Source organism: Danio rerio, chromosome 20 (genome assembly GCF_052040795.2).
Source record: "Danio rerio strain M-AB ecotype USA chromosome 20, GRCz13ab, whole genome shotgun sequence".
NCBI classification, from domain to species: Eukaryota; Metazoa; Chordata; class Actinopteri; order Cypriniformes; family Danionidae; genus Danio; species Danio rerio.
In genome coordinates, this window is record NC_141040.1 from 55,507,562 (window position 1) to 55,535,561 (window position 28,000).

Genomic DNA, 28,000 nt, shown 5'->3' on the forward strand with positions numbered 1-28,000 from the left:
CAAATACTATGAAAGTCAATGGTCAGATGTTTCCAATATCTATGGGTGAATTGCGTAAGGTGAATTGGGTAGGCTAAATTGTCCGTAGCGAATGTGTGAATGATTGGGATGTTTCCCGGAGATGGGTTGCAGCTGGAAGGGCATCTGCTGCGTAAAACAAATGCTGATTAAGTTGGCGGTTCATTCCATTGTGGCGACCCTAGATTAATAAAGAGACTAAGCCGAAATTAAAATGAATGTTTTTAGTATTCATTTATAACAATTTAGAATTCAGTGTGTCAGTGTGTGTGATACCGCGGTAAAGTTAGTTTGACATTCATTAGACATTCTTTGCTCCTGTTTATAGTTTAAGCCAAAAATAAGTCAGATAGCCATAAAAATGTGCCCTTTATGTTGCACAAGGCTTAATTTCTCGATTTAAAAAGAATTAACCATACGAATAAATTAAACAGTTCAACCATGTAATTGTACGATAATACCAGGACCACAATGTTCAGAAAAACGTCCTGATTATTGCACAAGCCTCTGTTCTTGGAATTATATCACTTTATTTATTTTATAATTATTTTAAAATAGCTTTTAATGTAAAAATGGTAAAAGTCAATGAGATGTTGACACCATATGTGATAAAAGATTTAAATCAACTGTAAAAATCTATAAATATTATCCTCTACGATGCACAAGCTTTGTTTTTTACTGTTTTGCCTTTGTTGATTTTATATACATTAATAAATCCATATTTTTTAATATATCAAATACACTGCAAACACTTAAATAAATTAAACTCTGACACCGTTTGAGATAAAATATTAAAATCAACTCTAAAAAAAATCTAAATATTATTCTCTATCATGCACAAGCTTTGGTTTTTACAGTTTTGCCTTTGTTGATTTTATATACATTATTAAATCTATATTTTCAGTATACCAGATACACAATAAACAGTTAAACAAATTAAACTCTGACACCATTTCAGATAAAATATTTAAATCAACTCTAAAATTGTCTAAATATTATACTGTATGATGCACAAGCTTTGTTTTTTTTGTTTTTTTACAGTTTTGCCTTTGTTGATTTTATATACATTATTAAATCTGTATTTTCAGTATACCAGATACACAATAAACACTTAAACGAATTAAACTCTGACACCATTTCAGATAAAATATTAAAATCAACTCTAAAATTATTAAAATATTATTCTCTATGATGCACTAGCTTTGTTTTTTACAGTTATGTCTTTGTTGATTTTATATACAGTAATAAATCGATATTTTCAGTATATCGGATACACCATAAACACCTAAATGAATTAAACTCTGACTCTATTTAAGACTAAATATTTAAATCAACTCTGAAAAAATTCTAAATATTATTCTCTATGATGCACTAGTTTTGTGTTTAACAGTTTTGCTTTTGCTGATTTTATTTACAGTAATAAGTTTATATTTTCAGTATATCGGATACAATGTAAACACTTAAACGGATTAAACTCTTAAGATAGAACATTCAAATCAACTCTGAAATTATCTAAATATTATTCTGTATGATGTGCAAGCTCTGTATTTGACTGTTTTGCCTTTGTTGATTTTATATACAGAACTAAATCCATATTTTTATTAAGTCGAATACACTGTAAACACTTACTGTAAATGACTTTAACTCTAACACCATTTGAGATAAAATTATCAAATCAACTCTAAAAAGTGTCTAAATATTATTCTCTATGATGCACAAGCTTTGCTTTTTACAGTTGTGCCTTTGCTGATTTTATATACAGTAATGAATCCATATTTCCAGTCTCTCAGATACACAATAAACACTTAAATGAATTAAACTCTGACACCATTTGAGATTAAATATTCAAATCAACTCTAAAATTGTCTAAATATTATACTGTATGATGCACAACTTTGATTTTTACAGTTATGCTTTAGTTGGTTTTATATACAGTACTTTTCCGCGGTGTGTGTGTGTGTGTGATATCTCTCTCTCTCACACACACACTAGCTTTCATTCACTTTCATTATACATTAAACACAACATAAGAAGACAAATGACGTAATACTGATACATAAAATAACAAAAACAATAATTAACAGTACATTTAACAATCAACATTTGAGGATACAACAATAATTAAACAGAATATTTATTAATCAAAATTTTAAACACAATTTACAATTCAGCGTGTCAGTGTGTGTGATAGCCAGCCTACCTCTCTCTCATTGTCATTCACTCCGCGTTCACGTGCTCTCGTGAACGCGCTTCATTAGCATACGTCTTCTGCATCAGGACGCGGGTCGGATTCTCAGTTTTGTTGACAGAAACACTGGTCCTGAAGGAGAGGATGCTCCTCGTACTCCCTCCTTGTATCTGTTATCGGACTGTGATTTTGAGGATGCTGCCTCGCTGACGGTCTGTTTTCATTCATGGATGACACATGGATGATGCTCCGGGATCATCTTCATCATCTTCTTCTTGTTGTTGATCCAGTAGGTCTTCAGGATCTCCTTCTTGTTGATCCAGTATGTCTCCAGGATCTTCTTCTTGTTGATCCAGCATGTCTCCAGCGGCTCCGGTTACCGAGAGCAGTGCCGCTGAAGTGCACCGCGAGCAGACGGACGCGCCGCGGGAACCGGTGAGTCGATCTGACGACGCTTTGTTGCAAACCACGAATAAGCAGAATGAACGGCGTTGATGCGTGTGCTTAACAGACGATCACACAGAAAGCCTGATGAATGCATTTTAGATTTATGCTTATATTGGAATATTAGAGGATGGATTGAGTGTGTGTGTGTGTGTGTGTGTGGAGTTAACAAGATTAATTCACATTAACAATGGTTTAACTCTAAAACACACCGGAGAAACGCAACGCTGCGTAGTTTTATTTGTTTATTTATTCTCAATTAAATTTAAACTACACTATTTAACCCAATGGTTGGGTTTGTCCATATTATCTGACCCAATTTTGGGTTACAATGAGCATTTTTTAGAGAGAGAGAGAGAGCGAGAGAAAGATATAGATGCTTTATGGTGTGTGTGTGTGTTAAGAATGAGAGGAGAAAAAAGAAATTAATAAATTTTTCTTTGGCTTAGTCCCTTTTTTATTAGGGGTCGCCACAGCGGAACGAACTGCTAACTATTTCCGCATATGTTTTACACAGCAGATGCCCTTCAAGCTGCAACCCATCACTGGGAAACACCCATACACTCTCATTCACACACACACACACTATGGACAATTTAATTTACTAATAGCGCATGTCTTTGGATTGGGGTGCACCCGGAGGAAACCCACGCCAACAAAGAGAGAACATGCAAACTCCAAACAGAAATGCCAACTGACCCTGTCGGCACTCGAACCAGCAACTTTCTTGCTGTAAGGCGACAGTGCTAACCACTAAGCCACTGTGCTACTCAGAAAGATAAAATCTTACTAAAAATGGATAAACATTATTGTCGTAACTCAACTTTGGTTCGAATATGGAGAAACCAGCCTGATCTCATGAGAAAATGTAAGTATTTTACGTTTTGGCAGTTTAGTGGCTAATTCGTACGAGTTCAGTCGTACAACATAGTACGATTTTAAAAAGGAGGCGTGGCACCTAACCCCACCCCTAAACCCAACCGTCATTGGGGGATTAGCAAATCGTACTAAATTGTACGAATTAGATCGTACAAATTCGTATGAATTAGCCACTAAATGAAAAAGATACGAATTGTCGTGAGATTGTGTTGGAGAAACAGTGTTATTTTTTTCCAGTTAAATTTTAATGACACTATTTAACTCAGTTGTTGGGTTTGTCTATGTTATCTGACCCCATTTTTGGGTTACGACAAGCATTTTTTAGAGAGAGAAAGAGTGTGTACTTGTTTTTATATCCCGGTGGGGAATTAAATTTTAATTACACTATTTAACCAATGGTTGGGTTTGTCTTTATTATCTGACCCAACGTTGGGTTACAACAAGCACCTTTTAGAGTGAGAGAGTATTTGTTTTTATATCCCAGTGTGTGTGTGTGTGTGTGTGTGTACAAGAGTGTGAGGAGATAACAAGATTAATTCACTCTAAAAATGGTTAAAAAATGTTTTCGTGACCCAACATTGGTTCGAATATGCAGAAATGCAACGTTGCATACAGGGGCGTAGGTTTGCACTTGAAATTCGTAGGGACGGGTGAATCAAACATGGGGGTATATATATATATATATATACAGTTGAAGTCAGAATTATTAGCCCCCCTGAATTATTAGACCCCTCGTTTATTTTTTTTCTCTACTTTCTGTTTCACTGAGAGCAGATTTTTTTCAGCACATTTCTAAACATAATAGTTTTAATAACTAATTTCTTATAACTGATTTATTTTATCTTTGCCTTGATGACAGTGAATAATATTTGACTAGATATTTTCAAGACACAGCTTAAAGTGACATTTAAAGGCTTAACTAGGGTAATTAGGGTAACTAGACATGTTAAGGTAATTAGACAAGTTATTGTATAACGATGGTTTGTTCTGGACTCTATCGGAAGAAAAATATAGCTTAAAGAGGCTAATAATTTTGTCCTTAAAATCTTGTTTAAAAAAATAATAATTTGCCTTTATTATAGCCAAAATAAAACAAATAAGACTTTCTCCAGAAGAAAAAATATTATCAGACATACTGTGAAAATTTCCTTGCTCTGTTAAACATCATTTAGAAAATATATAAAAAAATGTAAAATTCAAAGGGGGGCTATAATTCTTCAACTGTATATATATGCATATATATTAATAATTAATCCTCTCTTCATACAATTTATTAAGTTTCAGTTTTTATTAAGTTTCGTAGCCAAGAGAGTTCTGGTGGTTCGAAACACCAAACGTTGGATTGTTATTATTTTAGATTTTTCTTATTATTCAAATGACCAAATTCTGACTGAAGAAAGCTTAATGCGCTGGCCAGTTTGTCATTTGCCTATAGGCTTAATTTGTTTTGATTAGCTGGACTAGCTAATCAAGCTCTTACAAGGCTTACTAGAACCATCCTTGCAGGTGTGTTGAGGCAAGTTGAAGCTAAAATCTGCAGGACACCGGCCCTCCAGGACCGAGTTTGGACAACCCTGGCTTAGTCCCTTATTTATCAGGGGTCGCCACAGTGGAATGAACCGCCAACTATTCCAGCATATGTTTTACACAGCAGATGTCCACCTAGCTGCAACCCAGTACTGGGAAACACCCATAGATGCTCGTTCACACACACACACACACACACACACACACACACACACACACATACACGCACGGCCAATTCAGCTTACCCAATTCAACTATAGCGCATGAGTTTGGACTGTGGGGGAAACCGGAGCACCCGGAGGAAACCCACGCCAACACTGGGAGAACATGCAAACTCCATACTGAAATGCCAACTGACCCAGCCAGGACTCGAACCAGCGATCTTCTTGCTTTGAGGTGACAGTGCTAACCACTGAGCCACCATGTTGCCTCTCAACTAAATTAAATGTCACATTTTAACTAATGGCTGGGTCTGTAAAATCTGTCATTTATTAGGGTGTCCAAACTTTTTCACATGCTTATATGTATACAGTAAAGTCAAAGTGCATGTTACAGACCCGCTGCGTAGCTAAAAAGCCACTGAAGTGATGGTGAGGTCAGTCTGTTATGTCACGTTACTAAAATGACAAGCTCCTGAGCACTAAAATTAGTCAGAATGAAAGTGGGCCGCCTCGCGCTCACGTCCCCAAACACACAGGCTGACAGCAGCAGAGAAAATTCTCAGTATATCAGTATATTGGAAGAGCCTCGGGGTTCGGCCTTCAGCACTTTACACTGGCTTTACTTCACCGCTGAAGGGCTTAACCCTTAAAGACCTAGAGGTATTTTGTGGGCACCTAATAGGCCTATATTATTATTTTTTTAAAAGCAGTTTTTATTTTTATTTTAGCAGTCAACCTCAAGTGTCATATATCATTTTAAACAGGAGAACCTGAAGTTTTAATCTGTATCATTTAAAGGTCCAGTCTAAAAAATTTTTTGGTCCAAAAACATATGAACAGACAGAAAATATTCCAGAATTTTCCAGAAACGATTTTTAAAAAAGTGGCATTTTCTAGTTGTTACAAACAAAACCTTATGAAGTTTGTTTTTCTTTCTTTAGAAATACATGCTATGATGTTTTATACTTCCAAAATAAATTTTGTCTACATCCACCATTCCCTGAGCAAGTTATAGCAATTTATTTCAATGTTATTCCAAGGCGTTTTTCAATGGGGGAAAAAATGCATTTATTTACTGACAATGTATTTGCCCAAAAGTTTTGGGAATGAACTAAACAGAAAAAAAAATGTTACAAAATAACAGAACAGTGAAGCAATTTTGACTTTTTCCAAATAATATATTCTCAGTTACTATAAACAACACCACTTACAATGAACAAATAAAAAAATAAGAAAATAATAAATAATGCGTCAAAGTCCAAATAAACATGGTGCAAATCCTCAGTAAAAAAATGGATATAAATATTTACTATACTATAAATAGTTACATAACTAAACTAGATTCAATATGGACCATCCTTAGGTTTTATGTGCCAGCATGGACATGATTGTCTATGGATATGGATATGGCTGTCTGCAATGCAGACAAACAGCCGCACCTTCATTTGCGTCTTTTGAAAACGGCAAAAACAGCAGTTCGTCTTTGCTGTGTCACTGTTTTGTCATGTTTCTGTGCTGCTGTGCATGCAAAAGTACTTAGTATGAGAATTATTTCATGCAAAACTTTTTTTTTGCGTTTTATTTAGCCGCGCGTAAATGTACAGCCTATCTCTCATTCCGTGTTGTTCAAAAAGCTCATTGTTGGTCCAGAAAGCGAAACCTATGCTTATTGGTTGAGAGATTGTGAGTTTGAACCAATCTGGGCATGGAGGAGGGACAATGCATCAATGTTTCATGTCTGGTTTGTCCGGAGACACAGTGACGAGCGTTTCTTTGTCAAATCAGCGTTGTCAAATTTTGATGACGTAACCGCACTGATTCCGGAGCCTCTGAAAGTCCGCGAATGTACTATGTTACAGCGCTGGAAAGCTGAGATTCTCTTCTTTATGCCAATCTTTGAATTGTATGAATCGGATCAGCGGATCAAAAGTTATTAAACATTTAAGAGCAATACTTATTTTTAGCCGCGGGCGGCTGTCTCGGTCTTTAAGGGTTAAGAGGACAGATTCATCCCCAGTGCTCGAGCTTCAGTCTTATGCCGAGTTCAGACTGCATGATGTTCAGAGTAGTCGTGTCACCGATGTGTTCACACTGCATGACTATCTCTGCCAGCGTTTCGTCACTGCTTTGTTTACACGACAGGGACTTTCACATTGCATGACTTTACTATAGGAAGAATCGCCGACAACTTCCTCCAAACTACGTCTCACAGCCAAAAACATGTCGTATATCTTTTGTTATTAACTACATAATGAGAAAGAATCGTTTAATAGGGTAGAACATGTACATGTTTGCTCACCTGGGTTTAAAGGGAATTAGCCATTTCTCCTCAACGTTGATAATAAACTAATTTCTTTCTGTGTGAAACGTCAAACAGACACGGTTGCTCCTGAGTCCTGTCAAACCTTCACTAGTTTTTCCTCCATTTCGTGGATCCAAAAAAAACGAAAATGATCGCTTTTAACTTCTCCCCCAGCCTCCCGCTGGCCTGCAGCAGGTATACACACACACACACAAGTGAATGCCGCTCTCTCATTGGCTGTAGGCGATCGCTGATGTTATTTTCAGTCAAAACTCAATTCACACAGCATGATTTGAATCGCCGACAGCTCCAGATATTCAGCACGCCAAATATCTCACAGGCATCGGCGACTCATCGGCGATTCTCTCAGATCGCGTCTTTGATCGTTCATACTGTGTGATTGTCACTCACGTGCACGAGCAGCGATTTGCCTGTGATTTCAGGCATTTGTCTGCGATTTCTCAAAACCTGTCGGCGAGCCAAAATCAAGGCTAAAATCACGCAGTCTGAACTCGCATTAAAGGGAGAGTTCATCCAGAAGTGTAAATGCACAGTTGATTTACTCAGCCTCAGACTATTGAAGATGTACGTCATTATGGCTGTGCAAGTCAAAATTATAAGCCCTCCTGGTGAATTTTTGTTTTCTTTTTCCAATATTTCCCAAATGATGTTTGACAGATTCAGGAGTTATTCACAGTATTTCCTACAATATTTTTTTCTTCTGGAGAAAGTCTTATTTGTTTTATATCAGCAGTTCTTAATTATTTTATAACCATTTTAAGGTCAAAATTATTCGCCCGCTTAAGCAATATTAGTTTTGGATTGTCTCCAGAACAAACCACTGTTATACAAAGACTTGCCTAATTACCCTAACTTTACCCTAATTACCCTAGTTAAGTCTTTAAATGTCACTTTAGGCTGAATACTAGTGTCTTGAAGAATATCTAGTCTAATATAATGTGCTGTCATACGTGTTATGGATTTATGAAATTAGATTTTGTGAATCAGGTTGCTAGTCTATGAATTTTATTTTGTAAATTTAGTTTTGTAAATGAGACCGATCTGGCTTCATACTTTAGCATCATTTTTCAGATGTGTTCAGCATGTCTCCTAATTGTCTGCAAACAGATTATGATATTTTCATGCTTTAGAAGAGTCAAAAATAAACATACAGCATCTTTTATTTGTATTAAAGGCAATTGTGTAGATTTGAACCCGGGCTCATTGTGGAAACGTAGCCCCGCGGACGTTTCTGCAGACCACGAAATACGTCCCGGGAGGTACGTACCCGCTTGTTAAGTGTGACGTCATGCGGAGCGGCTTCCGGGTCCAAGCGCTCTATTTAACTGAATGGGGAGACTGACGAAATGGTAATAATAAACGTTTACAAAGCGATTTAATACTTTCGAAAGTCACGATCGCAATATATATGTCCATGCCTAATATCAAATGGCCAGAAAGTGATTCATTGTTTTATAAATTGTTAAAATATTGGTATTTGTTATGCAGCAAGCCCAGAGATTGTTGTGTACACTATGACTTTATATAAAATTAACTTTAATGTGTGATAGGAATAAAAAGTGATCATAAACGAAGGATTTCTCCACTCAAGTGAATGGCCACTTGGACCCGGAAACAGTATTACATACGTCACAAACACGTCATGACTTAACAAGCGGATTCGAGCAGTTTTTGTTTTTGCGGATCCGCGAGAGGCCGCTGTGCGTGATTTTTCGTGTCTCGAACGCCTCTCAGGAGCGCGCGCCGTTCGTGCCCGCGCTGTTCTCGCGTGAAAAGCCGCCGGAGGCCGCTGTGGAGCGACCGTCCGTCCGACTGACTGGCTGAACGATCAACCGGGCAGCCGGCCAATCAGCCGACTCGGCCGCCCTCCTCTTCCTCCTCCTTCCCTAAACCCAATCGACGGTTTGCAAAAGCCGTCCAGAAAAAAAAAGCAAAAGCCCTTGTCTTTGATTTCGACCGCATTTTCGGATCTCGCCGCGTTCTCACCCTTATTTTTTGGATTCTGTTTTTCATCTTACCTGATTTCTGGAACCACTCTTCCCCCGACTCAATCCCTGTTGTACCCGTGGCTGGCTCCTCCTCCTCCAGGCCTCCGCTCCGCCGACGTAACGCTGCGAGCTAAGCGGACAAACTGGTTGCAGCGGGAAAGCCCTCCACATGGAGGCGAGCCGTCAGCCGGCGAGCGCAAAGAGGAGGAGTGGAGCGGCATCACACCGCCCCGTAGCGTTCGCTCGAAAAAAAAAAAAACTAAACGCGGCCGTACGTACCTCCGACCACGTAAATCGCGGTCTCCAGAAACGTCTGCGGGGCTACGTTTCCAGAATGAGCTTGGGTTGGTAGATTTAGATGGCCTTGTTTCTAGTACTTTAAATGTAATTAAAGGTGTTCTACAGGGTTCAGTATTGGGGCCTCTTCTTTTTACTATACTATATATAAATAATATTGGTCAAAATATCATAAATGCCAATTTTCATTATTATGCGAATGATACGGTTATAAACACGGCTGCATCTACACCTAATCTGGCCCTTTCTCAACTACAGATCACTTTCAATGTACTTCAACAAAATCTAGCTGAGTGAAAACTGCTTTTAAATGCCGATAAAACAAAACTCATGTCATGTTCAAATTCACAACAAGCCAAGCAAAAGCTAGGTCCTATCGCTACTACCCATGGTGCAGAGATTGAATTGGTGTCCCAGTACAAATATCTTGGAATTTCAATTGATGATACACTTTCTTTTGGTTCTTACATTCAGCAATTGGTGAACAAATTAAAAGTGATTTAGGTTTCTATTTTAGAATTAAGATCTGCCTTTTGATGCTAAAAAGAAGCTGGTTGATGCAACATTCATGTCGATATTGGACTACAGTGATGTTATCTATATGTGTAACCCCGCCAGTTTAACACCGCCCATCCTGCCCCGAGCTAGTATTGAAGAACCAGTGACCTTCCGCATGGGAGTCGGTCGCTCTAACAAGGAGGCTAAAGACCATGGTCTCTTGCATAGGTCGCTAGAGCACCATTAGAGGTCAGAGGAGTGAGTTTACCTGCACAGCACTCACTAGCTGGCCTCCGTTACATATGCATGCTTCATCTCAAAGTCTGCATGCATTGGATACTGTTTACCATGGTGCACTAAGATTTATAACTAATGTAAAATCCCTTACTCATTGTTGTGTGCTGTATACTAGGGTAGGTTGGTCTGCTTTGTCCATTCGTAGGCTCAAGCATCGGCATATCCTCGTTTACAAATCTATACTGGGTTTACTCCCATCATACAGTATCTACAGAATTACATTTGTACAAAGCCTGTTCTTAACTATGGCCTTCGGTCACAGGATGTTTGTATACTGTCTGTTCCTACAGTGCGGACTGAGATGGGAAAAAGGCTTTTAAGTATGCAGCACCTTTTGCATGGATTAATCTGCAAACACAGTTGCAGTTTGAAGAATTGATTTCACTACATGCTTTTAAAAAGACTATGAAAGATTTAGACGTTGAAACACAGCTTTGTAGATGTTTTGAATAGTTTGTCAGTGTGATTCATGTTAACTGGTAATTGTTATTTGTTTGTTGTCTGGTGGACTCATGTGACTTGTTTACTACCTAATGTTGGCCAGGACGCCCTTGTAAAAGAGATTTTTAATCTCAATGTGTCTTTCCTGGCAAAATAAAGGTTATGATAATAATAATAATAATAATAATAAAAATAATTATAATAATAATAATTTGCTCTTGACATTGGTGGGAACACACATCCCTATATTGCATGTATAGCACAAACTCTCTTTCGTGCTCTTAAAAACACGAATAAAGGCTTTAAAGGGTCACGAAACACCTAAACACATGTTTTGAGCTGTCGTATATGTGTCCCACACTGCTAAAAACACTATTAGGATAAATATATCTCACTAAAAGGTGAAAATTGGTTGTTTTTGCGTTATTTCTAGCAAGTTCGTACTTCCGGTTTGAAACAAATTTTTGAAGCTGCATCACGGTCATGAGATCTTAGCGTGTATTCCAGGGTGTAGACTGGACGTCTGTACCTGAGAGTCCCGTATTACGTTTCTGAGTGTGCTGCATTGATTAATGAGTAAGACTTGATTCAAATAATAGACTGTAAAATATATGGACGTAGTATCGGTGACGTCACCCATAGGTTTCTGAAGAGCGCAAATGAAGCTACAAGTAGGCGTGGCCAACCGTCGCCATTATGTTCGCGCGTCATTACACCCACGGTGGGATACAAACAAGGGCAAAGAGGCGGAGAGTGGGCGGAGCTACAGACACCTGCTGGCATTTAGCTTGGACCTGGTTCAGACACATTTTACTTTGGGAGAACGCTTAATACTTCATCACCTGCGACTCGTTTGTGTTCTGACCACTTGTGCTTGGTTGTACACTATATCAATAAAGTGTTTAGTCTTTTAAAAACACTGCTGTAATACATTGAGCCACTAAACATTGTTCTTATGACTTTTTTTAACAGGAGGAAAACGCAAATTACTTCCAAACACTTCAGATATAGTCTGTGTTAGTTAATGTAAGACTATTGATGAAATCCAGCATAACACTGTATGACAACGCTTTAGACGACTGATCTAGAGTCTACAGCTAATCAATCTGACAGATTCTGAAGTGCATTACAGCTCTAAATATAAATATAAACGATAAATGATCTTAAATAAAACAAATACATGTATAGAGATGGTATATAAGTATGTAACAGTTTTCCTGTTACTATTTGAAAATTCTACCTGTAGTAGCTATCTCACCCATTAGAGGGCGATCTAGGTAGTAAGTCTCCAATCTGCTTAAAAGGAGGTAGAGAAGAAGCAGTAGGTAGGAAGTATGGTGCCTAGCACATGGAAAGGCTTCTTCACTGCGCTGTTGTTTGTTGCACTTATTTGAGGAACATTTTTGTTCTTATCTCAGATAGGGTTTTTTGGTATCCACTTTAAGTCATCAAAACAGGACCTGGACAATCCATCCTCATATCCACAGACTTTTTCCATCCACTTTCCTACTGATTCTGTGGCCAGCCATTGATGAACTGTTTGCTGAACTTGATCTTTCATGTGATTCACTTAAGGACTGTTGGTATCTTTTTTGGATTGCTATAAATACTAGATTCAATGAGAAAGACACTTATCGAATGCTTATTTCTGTCTAATAGTGATCATTAATGAGTTGACTGCTGATCATTTCATATCCCCAGTGTGTAACAATAATTATTCATACCTGCTGTCATATACATTTCTAAATACACATGAATCTCTGAAAGTTGTTTTGTGGTCTCTCAATTTCTTTACCGTAACTTCAAAAAAAAGTAGTTGTTACAAGTATATAACTTTACTCACATGGGAAACGGAGGCCACGTGAATGGTTTGTGAGCACAATTAAGTGCACTCAGCATGCCATGCCATCTAATAAATGTAGGAAACAAGTCCAAAAGACAGTCAACTGTGTAAAGCCACATAAAACAACACAGAAATACGATAAATATGCAGAGTTCAGTGGCTAAACTGCAGGATTCAGCTGAGGTGACGTGACGGCGACCAACGAGACCTAACTGTCACTCAAGTGGCCACTCCCTTAATTATGCAAACTTAATATAACCTAATATAAAGGAAACGGATGAGTTATAAAAAAAATCACCCCCTCACAGTTGTCATGAAGGGTGATATTAGCTGTATTAACCAAAATCTTTTTTGTACCAGGCTGTAAACACCTTTTTTTCTGCTGTAAAGTTGGCCATTCTAACAGTGGGCTCAATTGAAATTTGCTCTGTTTTGGAGCCAGGAGTGGCCAGGACTAGCGGAATTTCGGATGAATTGCAGTTTTAGTTACTTCCGTATTGGCTTCCTGAGGGAGAGCGGGAGGTTGCCGCTTGGTCCAAACACTTCAGATATAGTCTGTGTTGGTAAATGCAGGACTATTGATGAAATCCAGCATAACACTGTATGACAACACTTCAGATGACTGATCTAGAGCCTACAGCTAATCAATCTGACAGATTCTAGAGAGTATTACAGCTCTAAAGAACATTATGAATTATCTTAAATAAAATGAATACACGTATAGAGATGGTATACAAGTATATAATTTCACTCACCAGGGAAACAGAGGCCACGTGAATGGTTTGTGAGCACAATTAAGTGCACTCAGCAGGCCATATCATCTGATAATTGTTGGAAATAACCCCAAATGGCGACTGACTGCGTGAAGAAACACTAACCAACACAAAAATACGATGTATATGCCGAGTTCAGCTAACAATCAGCCGGAATCAGCTGAGGTGATCAGACAGCGAGCAGCGAGACCTAGCTGTCACTCAAGTGGCCACGCCCTTAATTATGCACACTTAATATAACTTAATAAAAACGAAACGGATGAAAATTCTTCCCCCTCACAGTTGTCATGAAGGTTAATCATGGCTATATGCACCAAAGCCGTCTTTTGTACCAAGCAGTAAAGATGTTTTTATATAACAAACGAGATATTGGATGTGAGGAACTGCTGGTAGAGTAGTTTTAATACAGCACGGCGAATGGGAGAAAAATAAAACCCTCCGCATTTCTCGATACCTTAGATGCACTCGGTAGGTAGCGTGAGAAAGCCGTGTGTGTTATTCCTGTCACAAAATGCAGCGAAAATCCTACACAACGGTAGTAGTTTAATTTAGATGTTTACATGTTTACACTCGCAGAGCAGCATTTACCGCGGATCTTTCAGTCCATAATATTGTAGTCATATTAACGTACTGTAAACGTAGTAACTCAATCATTGTGACTAAGGTCTGTCTTTAAACACTGAAAGAGTACTGCTGACGATACAGACTAACTTTGCCTCTGAATAAACAAACAAACAGCACTGATCGGTTACTAAATCTGTAGAGGCAGGACAATCAACACCAACTGGAGCCACGTCTTTTTTAAAAGGAGACGAGCGGCGAACCATTTCCAGACGCAAAAAGCTCTCGAGTAAAAGTGAAGAAATACTAACTGACCAGCCGGGACACGAACTAGCCACCTTCTTACTGTGAGGCGACACTGCACTGCTACCCAGGCACCACTGCGCTGCCCCCTTTATTGTTCTACTAAAGAAAAAAGTCGTGTTCATATCTAGTGGCATGAGGATGAGTAAATTATGGGGTCATTTTTAATTTTTGGGTGAGCGATCCCCTTTAATACACTTCATCTCCCATTGCAAAGACAGATTGTTAGCAAAGAGCTTCTTATTCTTCTCTCTACACATCATCTGGCTGCTGAAAGATGCTGATTAACCGCTTTGATCATTATTTCCTCGTGCATAAAAACCCCTCTGGGTCAATGAAAGCTCTTTATTGGGTAATTACGCTTCAAAGTGACAAGAAATTACTGGCTGGAGCACTTGTGTAGTCAAAGAAAGTGATTAGTGTTTACAAAATCAAACAGCGTTTCTTTCTTAAAGACAAAAGGAGGTCCCTGATGTTTAGTAAGCAGCTGACGCATGGTTTTCATCTTATTTTATTGTATTAAGCACAAATGCATCAGTTGGTAGCAGAATAAATTGGATGTGCTGTTATTTTAGTATCAATTGTAAAATATTTTGGACATTTGACATCTGTTTTTATTGTAATTTTCATTAAAAGTTTAGAAATGTGGTTGCAGTTCTATATTTTAGCATTCTTTACATTTTTTTAATGAAGTATTTATGATTATCTTTATGTTTATTATTATTTTTAGTTTGTTTTTGCAGAAATATTATGAATTTATGATTATTTTTACATTTATTATTCTTTTTTAATCTGTTTTTGTTTTAATTTTCATAAAACGTTTAGAAATTCGGCTGCAGATCTTTTTTAGTATTATTTACATTTTATTATTTATGATTATTTATACATTTATTAATCTTTTTAATCTGTTTTTGCAGGAAATATTATAATTATATTTTGAATATATGCACATTTTTACATGTATTCTTTTTTAAATCAGTTTTGTTGTATTTTCATTAAAGTTTTAGAAATGTGGCTGCAGTTCGATTTTGTTTGTATTATTTAAAGTTTATTATAATTTTTCAGTATTATTTATGATTATTTTTACATTTATTATTCTTTTTTAAATCAGTTTTTGTTGTAATTTGCATTAAAGTTTTAGAAAATTTGTTGTAGTTATATTCTTTTCTATTATTAAAATGTTATTAGTTATGATTATTTTAATATTTTTTATTCTTTTTAAATCGTTTTTTGCTGTAATTTTCATTAAACGTTTAAAATTCGGTTGCAGATCTATTTTTAAGTATTATTTACATTTTATTATTTATGATTATTTATACATTTATTAATCTTTTTTAATCAGTTTTTGAAGAAATATTATGATTTTATTATGAATATATGCACATTTTTACATTTATTATTCTTTTTAATCAGTTTTTGTTGCAACTTTCATGAAGTTTTGTTGCAGTTTTATTTTTTTAGTATTATTTAAATTTTATTATTTATGATTATTTTCACATTTATTATTCTTTTTAAAATCAGTTTTTGTTGTAATTTTCATTCAAGTTTTAGAAATGTGGTTGCAGTTCAATTTAGTTTGTATTATATAAAGTTTATTATTATTTATTATTATTTTTGCATTTATTATTCTTTTTATTCTTTTCTAATCTGATTTTGCAAATATATTATGATTATTTTTGCATTTATTATTCTTTTTAATCTTTATTTACAGAAATATGAATTTCACATTTATTATTTTAAAATAAGTAAATAAAAAAGTTTTTGTTGTTCATTAAACTTTTAGAAAAATGGTTGCAGTTTGATTTTTTTGCTTTATTTAGATTTTATTATTATCTTTTTTGTCTATTGGTTTTTAATACGTTCAATATTTGTGCATAAAATAAAGAACAGCTAGCTATAGCTATAAATAATTTACAAAGTTCACAGTTTTAATGAACAATAATAATAGTATTTAGGGAGTATTTTGGTTTAATGCACTATGCAAGATAATGTATTGTTCAAAAACTTCATAATTATTAATATTATTTATTTATTATTATAATTATTTCAAATACACTTCAGAACATTCAAATATTATTCTTTGGTGTTTGGTAAACATAATTGTGGTTCATGGACAAACATTTATATCTAAAATCTCCCTGTGCAGGATTTTTTTGTGATTTATTTAACTCTCAATATTATTAAAAATCAAATGTATTAATTTTTTTAAAGACAAGTCATGTTCATTCATTCATCTCTGATTTATCAGGGGTCGCCACAGCGGAATGAACCGCCAACTTTTCCAGCTTATGTTTTACGCCGTGGATGCTCTTTTAGATACCCAGCACTGGGAAATACCCATAAACTTTCGCATTCACACACACAGTCATACACTACGACCAATTTAGTTCATCAATTCCTGAAAAGTCATGTAATTCTGGCTAAAATAATCTCTTATTCGCATACTTTTTCCTCATAGAAGACTTGTGAAAACAAGAGATGCCTGCTGACTCACAAGTCATATAAATAAATGTATAAAATATACAATTTTAGCTCTTTAGGATCCCCTAGAATTGAATCCCCTGAAATAACCAACAAAGAAATTCGGCTATAAAAGCATGCTGACAGTATTATGCGTTGCGTTTTAATGGCTGAGAAATACTTCATAAGGGCTGCTTGTCATAAGTGCTCCGGCTCTCTCTGAGAGCTTCAGGGGCCGCGGTTAAAAAGGCAGAGCGGATAATTATGGAAGAGCATCATCAATTATTTAATGCCAGCTGCCATGTTAAGGGCATATATAAGACAGGCATGAGGTTGCATGCTCAGGAGCATATAGACATTTCTCAGCATGAAATGGCTGGTTTTGTTTCAGTCATTCTGATCTGTAAAGCATATGCAAAAACATGCTGCAAGTTTAGTCTCGTTATTATTATAGTTTATGTATTTAATTTTGGGCGGCACGGTGGCTTAGTGGTTAACCCTGTGGCCTCACAGCAAGAAGGTTGCTGGGTCAGATGGCATTTCTGTGTGGAGTTTGCATGTTCACCCTGTGTTGGCGTGGGTTTCCTCCTGGTGCTCCGGTTTCCCCCACAGTCCAAACACATGTGGTATGGGGGAACTGATGAACTAAATTAGCCTTATTTAATGAGTGTGTGTGAGAGAGAATGAGGGTGTATAAGTGTTTCCCAGTACTGGGTTGCAGCTGGAAGGGCATCCGCTGTGTAAAACATATCCTGGAATAGATGGCGGTTCATTCCGCTGTGGCGACCTCAGAAATAGAGACTAAGCCGAAGGAAAATGAAATGAAATGGAATTTTTTCTGTAAAGTGTGAGTAAATATATTAGTTAAGCGTTTGTTAATAGCTTACGTATGTTATGGGGACGTTATTCTAAAGTTGCAACTATTCCTCATTTACTAACAGTTAATAAATTAAAAACAGCTGCAACGTTAGAATAACGTCCCAATAACATATATACACTATTAACTGATACTTAACAAGTCTTATTAAGTTATTTATTAAGCGCTTGTTCATGATCTATTACTAATTTATTAGTTATATTTTTAAATCATTAAAATACAGTTAAGAAGTCATTTACAACTTGTTAACTAACAGCTTGTAAGTTATCTATTAGCCACCTATAAGGCACAGTTGAAAATAATTAACAAACCTTTAACTTTTATTTAATAAGTCATTTATAACTTGTTAACTACCAGTTTATTAATGGTATATTACCTAGTTATAATGGATAGTTATTCTAAAGTGTTACCAAAATAATAATACATTTTATATTAAAACTAGCGCTGTCAATCGATTAAAAAAATTAACTAATTAATCACATTTTTTAATACATTTTTTGAAAATTAATTGCGAAGCAGACACTTTACAAAACTTGCGTTAAAGCATGAAACACGGCAAACTTAATGAAACATTGGAGGGCGCATGCTGAAAGACTGACTTTGACAGCTCTCGACTATTCCGATTTTAATATGATTAAGATAATACTCTTAATAACAGTCTACCATGTAAGCAGCAATTTTTAATTACCTTAAAGGACCACCTAGTCAAGAAATGCTGAGGTTTTTCTTTCCATTCGCCATGCGGTATCAAATTCCATTTGAACAGAAGTCGAAAGTTAAAAATGACACACCTGAAATTGCATGAAACTCTGGAGGAAACGCTGGAGAGTCTGGTGATGCGACAATAATTGTTGTATACTGAAACTTGCCTTCAAAAAGTGCCTCCGTGGTCTTATCTACATTTCTTTGTATGTTGAAACAACCACGGCCACAACAGGAAAAAAAAAACTGCAACTGCGTTAATTGCGTAATATTTTTTTTATCGTGTTAATTATTTCAAATTAATCGCATGCGTTAACGCACAAATTTTGACAGCATTAATTAAAACTGAACCAAACGTTGCAACTCAGGCTCATTCTGAAAACGTGGCTCTATACACAATCCTGGAGAGTGTGAATTATCTAGCCAGAGCTACGTATGGCTGCATTTCGATTTTAAAATGAATGGTACAGGGTGGTATGATGCCATTCCTTTTTGCGCTTATCAGCTGACCGTCTACCTCCACATAGACGGCTTTCCCACTGTTACCAGTTTGCTCAGTGGCTCGCCCCGTACATCAGTGGACTTGTGACGTGGACCTTGATGACAAGGTACAAATCCGATGAAGAACAGTTCCAGAAAGCAGGTAAAAAAAGGCAAAAAAATTAAATAAGCAAAAAACAGGGTGAGAATATGGTAAAATCTGAAAACATGGTAAAAATCAGGCAGCCGCGAGGGTTTTTCTTCTTTTTTGGATTGCTTTTGAAAACACTGTTGGTTTGGTTTTGGGAAGGGATTGGGTAAGGTTATTGATCAGTCAGTCTGTCGACAGCGGCCTCTGGTGGATTTACGCGAGAACAGCAGGCGCGATTGGCACTCTCGAGAGAAATTTGAGATCTCAAAAAGGGTACACAGCGGTCTCTGGTGGCTTAAAAAACTCCAAAAAAAAAAAAGCATACCTCCTGGGTAGTATTTGGCGCTCTCCAGAAATGTATTTTCAGAATGAGCCTGTGTTGAAATATTGGGTTATGACCATTTCTAATCATAATAGTTTTAACTAACTCGTTTCTAGAAACTGATTCGTTTCTCTTTGCCATGATGACAACACATAATATTTGACTAGATATTCTCCAAGATACTAGTAATCAGCTTAAAGTGACATTTAGGGTGCTTTCACACTTGGTTCATTTGCCTGGAGCGTACCCAAGTGCGATTGTCTCCCCCTGCCACCTCCTCGGTTGGTTTGTGTTCACACTGTCTTTTTTCCTTCTGAACCCCGGTACACTTGCATCATCCAGCTGCTGTTTTGTTTACGGCTGTTGCTAGGTGACGGTCACAAAAGCAAGCGCACATCACAGTCATTCTGCTTAAACTGAAGCTTTTGTACATACAGAAAGCGACATGTGTCCATCTGCCGCAAAAATGTTTTAAACATTCAGAACATCACAGAGTGCCAGCAGAGGCTGTTTTTGGAGGAGACAAGCAGACATCACTGTGTATCACTGTGTTTGCCCTGGCTCAGTCCCGCGCGTGTCACCAAGGTACGAAACGTGACACAGACACACACGAACAAATGTTATGAAAATGATAGTTTGTTGTACAGTTGGCTGTTCACTTCCGTGATTTGGTACGATTGCATTCACATCAGAAGAGAGTTTGCATGAACCATACCACAGACCACCTCTTTCAGGCGGACTCGGGTACGGTTCACAGGTGCGCAGCCGAGTTCAGAAGACACGTTCACACCAGCTAAACGTACCATACTACGACGTCAAACGAACCTAGGTGCGGATCAAAAGTGCTAGTGTGAAAGCACCCTTAAAGGCTTAACTAGGTTAATTAGGGTAAAGTTAGGGTAATTAGGCAAGTCATTGTATAACAGTGGTTTGCTCTGGAGACAGTCAAAAAAAATATTACTTAAGAAGCCTAATAATGTTGACCCTAAAATGGTTTAAAAAAGCTTTTATTCTGGCTAAAATAAAACAAGTAAGACTTTCTCCAGAAGAGAAAAAATATTATCAGACATACTGTGAAAAATGTCTTGCTCTGTTAAACATCATTTGGAAAATGTTTGAAAAATAATTCACTTGTATTTAGCACACAACAGTCATCAGGGTTTTTACACCTTTTCCAACTTCAAAGTCCAGCACTTTTCAAGCACTTTCGAGGTGCATTTGTATGCTTTTATAGCACCTAATAACCACGGTTAATTATGTTTATATATGTTGTATGTACTTTTTCACATTTAAATCCATTGTGCTATTTTAAGTAACAATATGACATTTCAACTTAAATCGTTGAGTATTTTAGACTTCAGTTCAGTTAATGGATGAAGTATATTTTTAAGTTTGGTCTCTTTCTACCTAAAGTTAATATCTCAAGAACTGAGCTTACAGTCAGATTTTGTTTGGGTGTTGTACCAAACTTTCCTGACCAGTCGTTATTTTTTACAGTCATTAGATTGACGTTTCAGGTCTAAAGATGCATTCTGGGTGAATGTCTACTAAATACATATGAAGCTAATAGTACCAAAACAATCTGAATTTAAATCGTGTTAATTTGAATTCTTAAAAACTTAAAACTGTATTTTAACATCCCGAATATCTGCAGTCTTTGAATTCAGAACCAAAAAAAACAACAACTGAAGTTTAAAAATGTTTATAAAAATCTGACATAAAAAATAAAGTTTCAGTTCAATAATAAAGTTAAGAAATACAAATTCAAAACATTTCTAATAGGACATAATCAGTATTATTAACTTTGAACACAATTCAAATTCAGATTGTTTTGGCTTATTATTAGCTCCATAAATACGCGCATGCGCTGAACATTTTGCATTAAAAACACGCACGACAACAATTTATGCACTCGCACATATGCTCGCAAATATATTTTAAGGTTACATAGATTAAACTGCGCATATGCAACCAAGAAAACAGTCACAATTTTGAGCCTTGCAATTTCAAATTTAATCAGGTTCAAACACTTTGTCCAAAATCCAAGCACTTTTCTAACCTTGAAAACACTATATTAAAAATCAAGCATTTTCCAGGATTTTCAGCACCCGTAAGAACCCTGAGTCATATTTGTTCTCTTTTTATCCTTTATATCGTTACAGCAGCGGCCCCTGAAGCAGTCCCTGAGCAAGTCCCTGTGTCGCGAGTCGCACTGGAAATGTCTGCTTCTGTCTCTGCTAATGTACTGCTGTGTGATCGCAATGACCTGGTGCCAAGTCACGAAAGTCACGCGTCTCAGCTTCGACAGCACATTCAAGGTAAAGTCCATGATATACCACGACAGCCCCTGCTCCAACGGCTACATCTACATCCCAGTGGCCTTTCTCGTCATGCTCTACGTGGTTTACCTCGTCGAATGTTGGCAGTGCTACTCACGCAACGAACTTCAATTTAAAGTGGACCTGGAGAGCGTCACCGAACGTGTGCAGCGCATGCAACAAGCTACGCCATGCATCTGGTGGAAGGCTATAAGTTATCATTACATACGACGGACGAGACAAGTAACGCGCTACCGAAATGGAGATGCGTACACAAGCACGCAGGTTTACCATGAACGCGTAAACACGCACGTCGCTGAAGCGGAGTTCGATTACGGTAACTGCGGTGTGAAGGATATTTCGAAACACCTCGCAGGTTTGGATGGCTTCCCAGTGACCAAGCTACGCTTCACAAAGTGCTTTAGCTTCGCCAACGTCGAATCCGAGAACTCCTACCTAACGCAGCGAGCTCGCTTTTTCACTGAGAACGAAGGATTGGACGATTACATGGAGGCGCGTGAAGGAATGCATCTTAAAAATGTGGAATTTAAGGAGTACATGGTTGCGTTTGCTGACCCGAATCGTCTTCCTTGGTATGCATCAACATGTAGCTTTTGGTTGGCGGCGGCGTTTACGTTATCGTGGCCGTTGAGGGTGTTGACGGAGTATCGTACGGCGTATCTTCATTATCACGTGGAGAAGCTTTTTGGGTTTGATTATGTCTCAGTTACGCCGCTGGATCAAGAGCGGCCATTTTGTCGACACATCCCGCGTGTGAACACAATCGATAGCACAGAGCTCGAGTGGCATATTCGCTCAAACCAACAGCTAGTTCCTAGTTACTCTGAAGCAGTGCTAATGAATTTAACGCAACAGTCAAGTTGCAACACATTCTCGGCTCGTGGGATTGGTGCAGCGGGCGGAAATGGTTTTGGTGGATACCGACAAAACTGCGAGCGATGTCATCGCTCCATCAGCAGCTCGTCGATATTCTCGCGCAGCGCGTTGAGCATCTGCAATAGTAGCAATCCACGATTAGCATTTAGCAGCAGCCGGTTTTCCCTAGGCCGCTTGTATGGCTCGCGGCGCAGCTGTCTGTGGCAAAGTCGCAGTAGTAGCCTAAATGATCCTGGATGTCCAACGGAAAGCACAAGATGTCTAGCCAATGAGGAGAGCCCGCCTTCTCCACCAGCCTATCAGGACGCGCTGTATTTCCCAGTGCTGATTATACATCGAAACGAGGGCTGCATTGCTCATGATCACCATTCACTGCATCGCAACGGGTCCTGTGTGGAGACTTCGTTATAGCATTCGCAAAAGAGAACATAATACAAACTTGGGCCCAATCCCAATTCTATTTTTTATCCTTTTTTTGGCCCTTGAAACAGAGTAGGAAGGGCTTCAAATTTACCCCTAAGGAATGGGACAGCACTACAACAGCTGCACACGTCATCATACTTCATATAAGATCGATGACGGCGACTGCTGTAGTTATTCCAGTTGTGTAATTTTTTGGTATTTATCTTCAGGAAATCACTGGAGTTAGCGATATCAGGTTATCGTAACGATATAATGTGGCAATAAGATGGTAACTGTACTGTGCATTTACACTGTGGCCATATTCATCAATGTAAACACACCAAAACAACATTAACCATTCACTAGGCTTGATTTGATTGACACTAGGCTATCATTGCCAGTCACTAGACCTTGAGTGTCATCGAGTGACACATGTGAAGGTATGTTGTGGGACTGCTATACAGGGGTTATTATTAGGGATTATGAATAGCCAAATTTAGTGTTTTGTTCTTTTATATGGTTTTTTGAAAAAGCATGAACGTAAAACGCGAACACCATTATAAATGTATTAAAACTATAGGTGGGCATAGATTAATTTTTTAAATCAAGATTAATCTCCCTGTAATTTTGGAATTAATCTAGATTAAAATGGCTCATTTGAATTCTGCTGAAGGCATTCAGAATATGTGTGCTACCTAAATAATGACTAAAAGTAAGTCTTTGAGAACGGGTTTATCAAACCAGGTGGCGCATTAGACCAGGGGCTCATCTCCTGTCTCCAAAAAGCATCACAAACTGCTTGAGAAGCTGTTCTACTGTGATAATTGGTGATGAAAATAAATGATGTTCAATAAGATGTGCTTGTGTTTACTTACTGTTTATTCAATAACATGAATGTTGAACTGTAGGCCTACATAAGCTTCAAACCAAATGCCATTTTTGATGACCTTGATGACTCTCAATTAATTATTCAAAGAAAAATTTATTAAATGATTGTTGCAAAAATATAACATTTTGGATCCATGGCACAAACTGATAGAAAAGACATCAAAACCACTCTTTTTATTGCAGTAACATGCAGCAACAAATCGTTCACATTAAAATACGTTAAAGAAGAAGCAGGGCTATTATATACAATTAAAATGTATTTAAAAACAGTAGAAAAAAGTAGAAAATATCCCAATATTTAACAGAAACCAGATCAAATATTTATAAAGAGGCCTGATGCAAAAACCTCTCACTGCCATATAACATTTTTTTTTTCAAGCTCCTGTGTGTAGGTTCAGTAATTTTACTTTTATGGCAAAGATTATTATTATTTTCGTTGCCTTTAATGTGTAATAACCAACACAGGTTCATTGTGAAAATGCTGGTCAATCAGTGCTTCTGAAAACTCTACCAGTTGGGGTAAGGGAAGTTAGTGATCGCTGGTCGATCCGTGCTTCTGAAAACACTGTCGGTTGGGTTTAGGGAAGTGTATAGGCGCTGGTCAATCGGTGCTTCTGAAAACACCATCGGTTGGGTTTAGGGAAGTGGATGGGCGCTGGTCAATTGGTGCTTCTGAAAACACTATCGGTTGGGTTTAGAGAAGTGGATGGGCGCTGGTCAATCGGTGCTTTTGAAAACACTATCGGTTGGGTTTAGAGAAGTGGATGGGCGCTGGTCAATCGGTGCTTTTGAAAACACTATCGGTTGGGTTTAGAGAAGTGGATGGGCGCTGGTCAATCGGTGCTTTTGAAAACACCATCGGTTGGGTTTGGAGAAGTGGGTGGGCGCTGGTCAATCGGTGCTTCTGAAAACTCTACCGGATGGATTTAGGGAAGTGGATGGGCGCTGGTCAATCTGTGCTTTTAAAAACACAATCGATTGGGTTCTGGGAAGTGGGTGGGCACTGGTCAATTGGTGCTTCTGAAAACACTACTGGTTGGGTTTAGGATAGTCGGTGGGTGCTGGTCAATCAGTGCTTCTGAGAACACTAGCGGTTGGGTTTAGGATCATGGGTGGGCTTGTCGATCGCTGCTTCTGAAAACACTGTCGGTTGGGTTTAGGATAGTGGGTGGGCACTGGTCAATCAGTGCTTCTGAAAACACTAGCGGTTGGGTTTAGGGAAAAGCGGGATTGTCAATTGGTGTTTTTAAAAAAAACTGTCGGTTGGGTTTAGGGAAGGGAGTGAGCTTGTCGATCGGTGCTTTTGAAAACACTATTGGTTGGGGTTAGGGAAGGAGGGGGGTGGGTCAGTTGATCAGTCAGTCGACAGCGTCCTCTGGTGGATTTATGTGAGATGGGCAGGTGCAAATGGCACTCTCGAGAGAAATTTGAGGTGTCAAAAAGCGTACACAACTGCCTCTGGTGGATTTGCAAAAACAAAAACTGCCAAAAAAAAAACAAAAAAAAACATACCGCCTGGGATGTATTTGGCACTCTCCAGAAATGTATATAAGGGTACCTAATCAGAATGATCCTGGGTTGGTAATAAATGATAACTGATCATAAACATATAGGCAGAGAAAAATCTATATTTTAGACATAAAAATCAGATGGCACGTAAAGGTTTTTGCATCTGAAAAAATGGCTTTGGTCCTGTTTTTCCTACATTACTTTTAATAAAAAAAGATGCTTTACAACAGAAATGATCTATAAAACTATTTCCAAACACTTTGGTCTATTTACAGAAACAGAGTCGGTGCTATAAATAATTGAAATCATGCAGACTGAAGGACCTAAAAACCTCACACAAAACACATCATCTTTGAAAATCCTGCTAGATAAGAAATGAGCATCATCTTTCATTTCAGAAAATATGTCATCTGTACGTTTCGCATCGAATAAATCATTCCAGTTATTCTGATTTTACATTTGTCTACAACTACCTCTTCTTTTTATAGGAATGTAAGTGCCTCAGTGTTATTTTAGTGCCCCTGTTTAATTATTTATAAAGCTTATGTGTTGACATTGCACTTGTATATGTTTCTCAAGTTACTGTGAAAGAAATGTAATAGAAGTTTTGTGCATGAGATCAACCCCTGCAAGAAAAAAAATAACACCCTGGATGTTCAAAATGAATCTGAAATATAAATATAGATGTTCCTGTGCTGTCAAATCATGAAACAGCAAGTTGAAGGAAACATGTTTGCTTCAGTTTATGAATACATCTTCTCTAAAACGTTTATAGCCGTTTCATAGTATTAAAAGTCATTTGTATAAAGCATTGGTGAATAATCTATAAAAGCCCCACTTGACTTCTTCTGCATGACCTCTGACATATAAACATCCTGTAAATATCAGAGTGGACAGAAAGTGACAGAATAAAGTTAAATAATAAATTAATATGGTCTAAGTGGAGATCTAATTTGGTAAACTGAGGTTGTCAAATGTGACCACTGACCACAAAACCAATAATAAGAGTCAAATTTTAATCATCTGAAAGCGTTCTGTTGATTTATGTTTGTTAGGATGCGACAATATTTAGCCAAGATACAACTATTATCATTTTTATTTCTTATACTTGTATTTTAGATTTCTTTTATTCTTGGTTTGAGCAAAACTCTTTAAATTGCCAGTGTGTATGAAACATGCTATATAAATAAACTTGCCTATTGAAAATCTGGAATCTGAGGGTTCATAAAAGTCTAAATACTGAGAAAAATGCTCTTAAATCTGTATTAATTAGTTCATATTAGTGCTAAAAATAAATATTTATATTAGGAAATTTACTGAATGGCTTAATGGAGCAAAATTTAATTATTGAAGCACAATTAACACTCTAATGATTTTTGGCATAGAAGAAAAATCAATAATTTTGAATTACATAACCTGACAAAAGTCGCCTATGCAAGTTTTAGGAACAGCAAATAATATCTTGACTTCTAGTTGATAATTTGGTATCAGAAGTGTCTTATATGAAAGGCAAAGGCCTCTAGATTACGCTTATTTTGGCAAAATAAAATATGATCATGATTAAAAAAGTCAGAACAGAAATAATGTCCAGTGTAGAATATAAAGTCCTGCTGCAGTGGAGACAGAATGAATATTGTGTCTGACTCCATCATGAGCTTGGAGGACTGCATCCATACATCTCTGACATGACTCAAATCACTGATTAATAAAGTCATCTGGAATGAAGAAGAAAGTGTTCCTGCAGGACTCCCAGAGTTCATCAAGAGTCTTTGTGTTCATCTTCAACGCCTCCTCCTCCATCATGCTCAATAATGTTCATATCTGGTGACTGGGCTGGCCAATCCTGGAGCAGCTTGACCTTCTTTGCTTTCAGGAGCTTTGATGTGGAGGCTGAAGTATGAGAAGGAGCGCTATCCTGCTGGAGAATTGTCCCTCTCCTGTGGTTTGTAATGTAATGGGCAGCACAAATGCCTCAGGCTGTTGATGTTGATCATCCACTCTGCAGATCTCTCACACGCCCCCATACTGAATGCAACCCCAAACCATGATTTTTCCTTCACCAAGCTTGACTGATTTCAGTGAGATTCTTGGCTCCATGCTGGTTCCAGCAGGTCTCCTGCAGTGTTTGTGATGATTGGGATGCAGCTCAACAGATGATTCATCAGAGAAATCCTCCTTCTGACACTTTTCCAAATGATCAACCAGACGTCAAGTTATTATTTGTTGCTTTTAGATCGATGACAAGACTTTTGTCAGGTAGTGTATACAATGTATTTTTCGGCTATTTCCAATAACAAACCCATGCAACATAATATTGGTTTTGTGGTTCGAGGTCACAATTATGAGATTTATTTTTTAAACCTGGATCATTTTCCACACAAGAGGAGGAAAAATAAATTCTATGTTGCACGCAGAAACATTCATGTTTTTCTTTTGAGTGCATTCAATAGAAG

The 28,000-nt window shown here is 37.4% G+C and overlaps 1 protein-coding gene and 2 long non-coding RNA genes across 7 annotated transcripts; 1 reads left to right on the forward strand and 2 right to left on the reverse strand.

The window, feature by feature from the left end:
• Nucleotides 1-1,035: 1,035 nt before the first annotated feature.
• On the reverse strand, nt 1,036-2,298 carry LOC147839501 (uncharacterized). Its single transcript, XR_015519201.1, has 3 exons — nt 1,839-2,298; nt 1,354-1,664; nt 1,036-1,180 (listed from the first exon to the last, which is right to left on the reverse strand). It is a non-coding gene; the product is annotated as an uncharacterized LOC147839501 (long non-coding RNA).
• On the forward strand, nt 2,275-24,006 carry tmem151ba (transmembrane protein 151Ba). Of its 5 annotated transcripts, none has more exons than XM_087296182.1 (4): nt 2,275-2,418; nt 2,497-2,641; nt 19,971-20,118; nt 21,696-24,006. In XM_087296182.1, the coding sequence occupies exon 4, from the start codon at nt 21,774-21,776 to the stop codon at nt 23,157-23,159; it is 1,386 nt and encodes a 461-aa protein (XP_087152308.1). In that variant the 5' UTR covers nt 2,275-2,418; nt 2,497-2,641; nt 19,971-20,118; nt 21,696-21,773; the 3' UTR covers nt 23,160-24,006.
• LOC147832354 (uncharacterized) lies at nt 23,700-28,000 on the reverse strand. Its single transcript, XR_015519136.1, has 2 exons — nt 24,895-28,000; nt 23,700-24,719 (listed from the first exon to the last, which is right to left on the reverse strand). It is a non-coding gene; the product is annotated as an uncharacterized LOC147832354 (long non-coding RNA).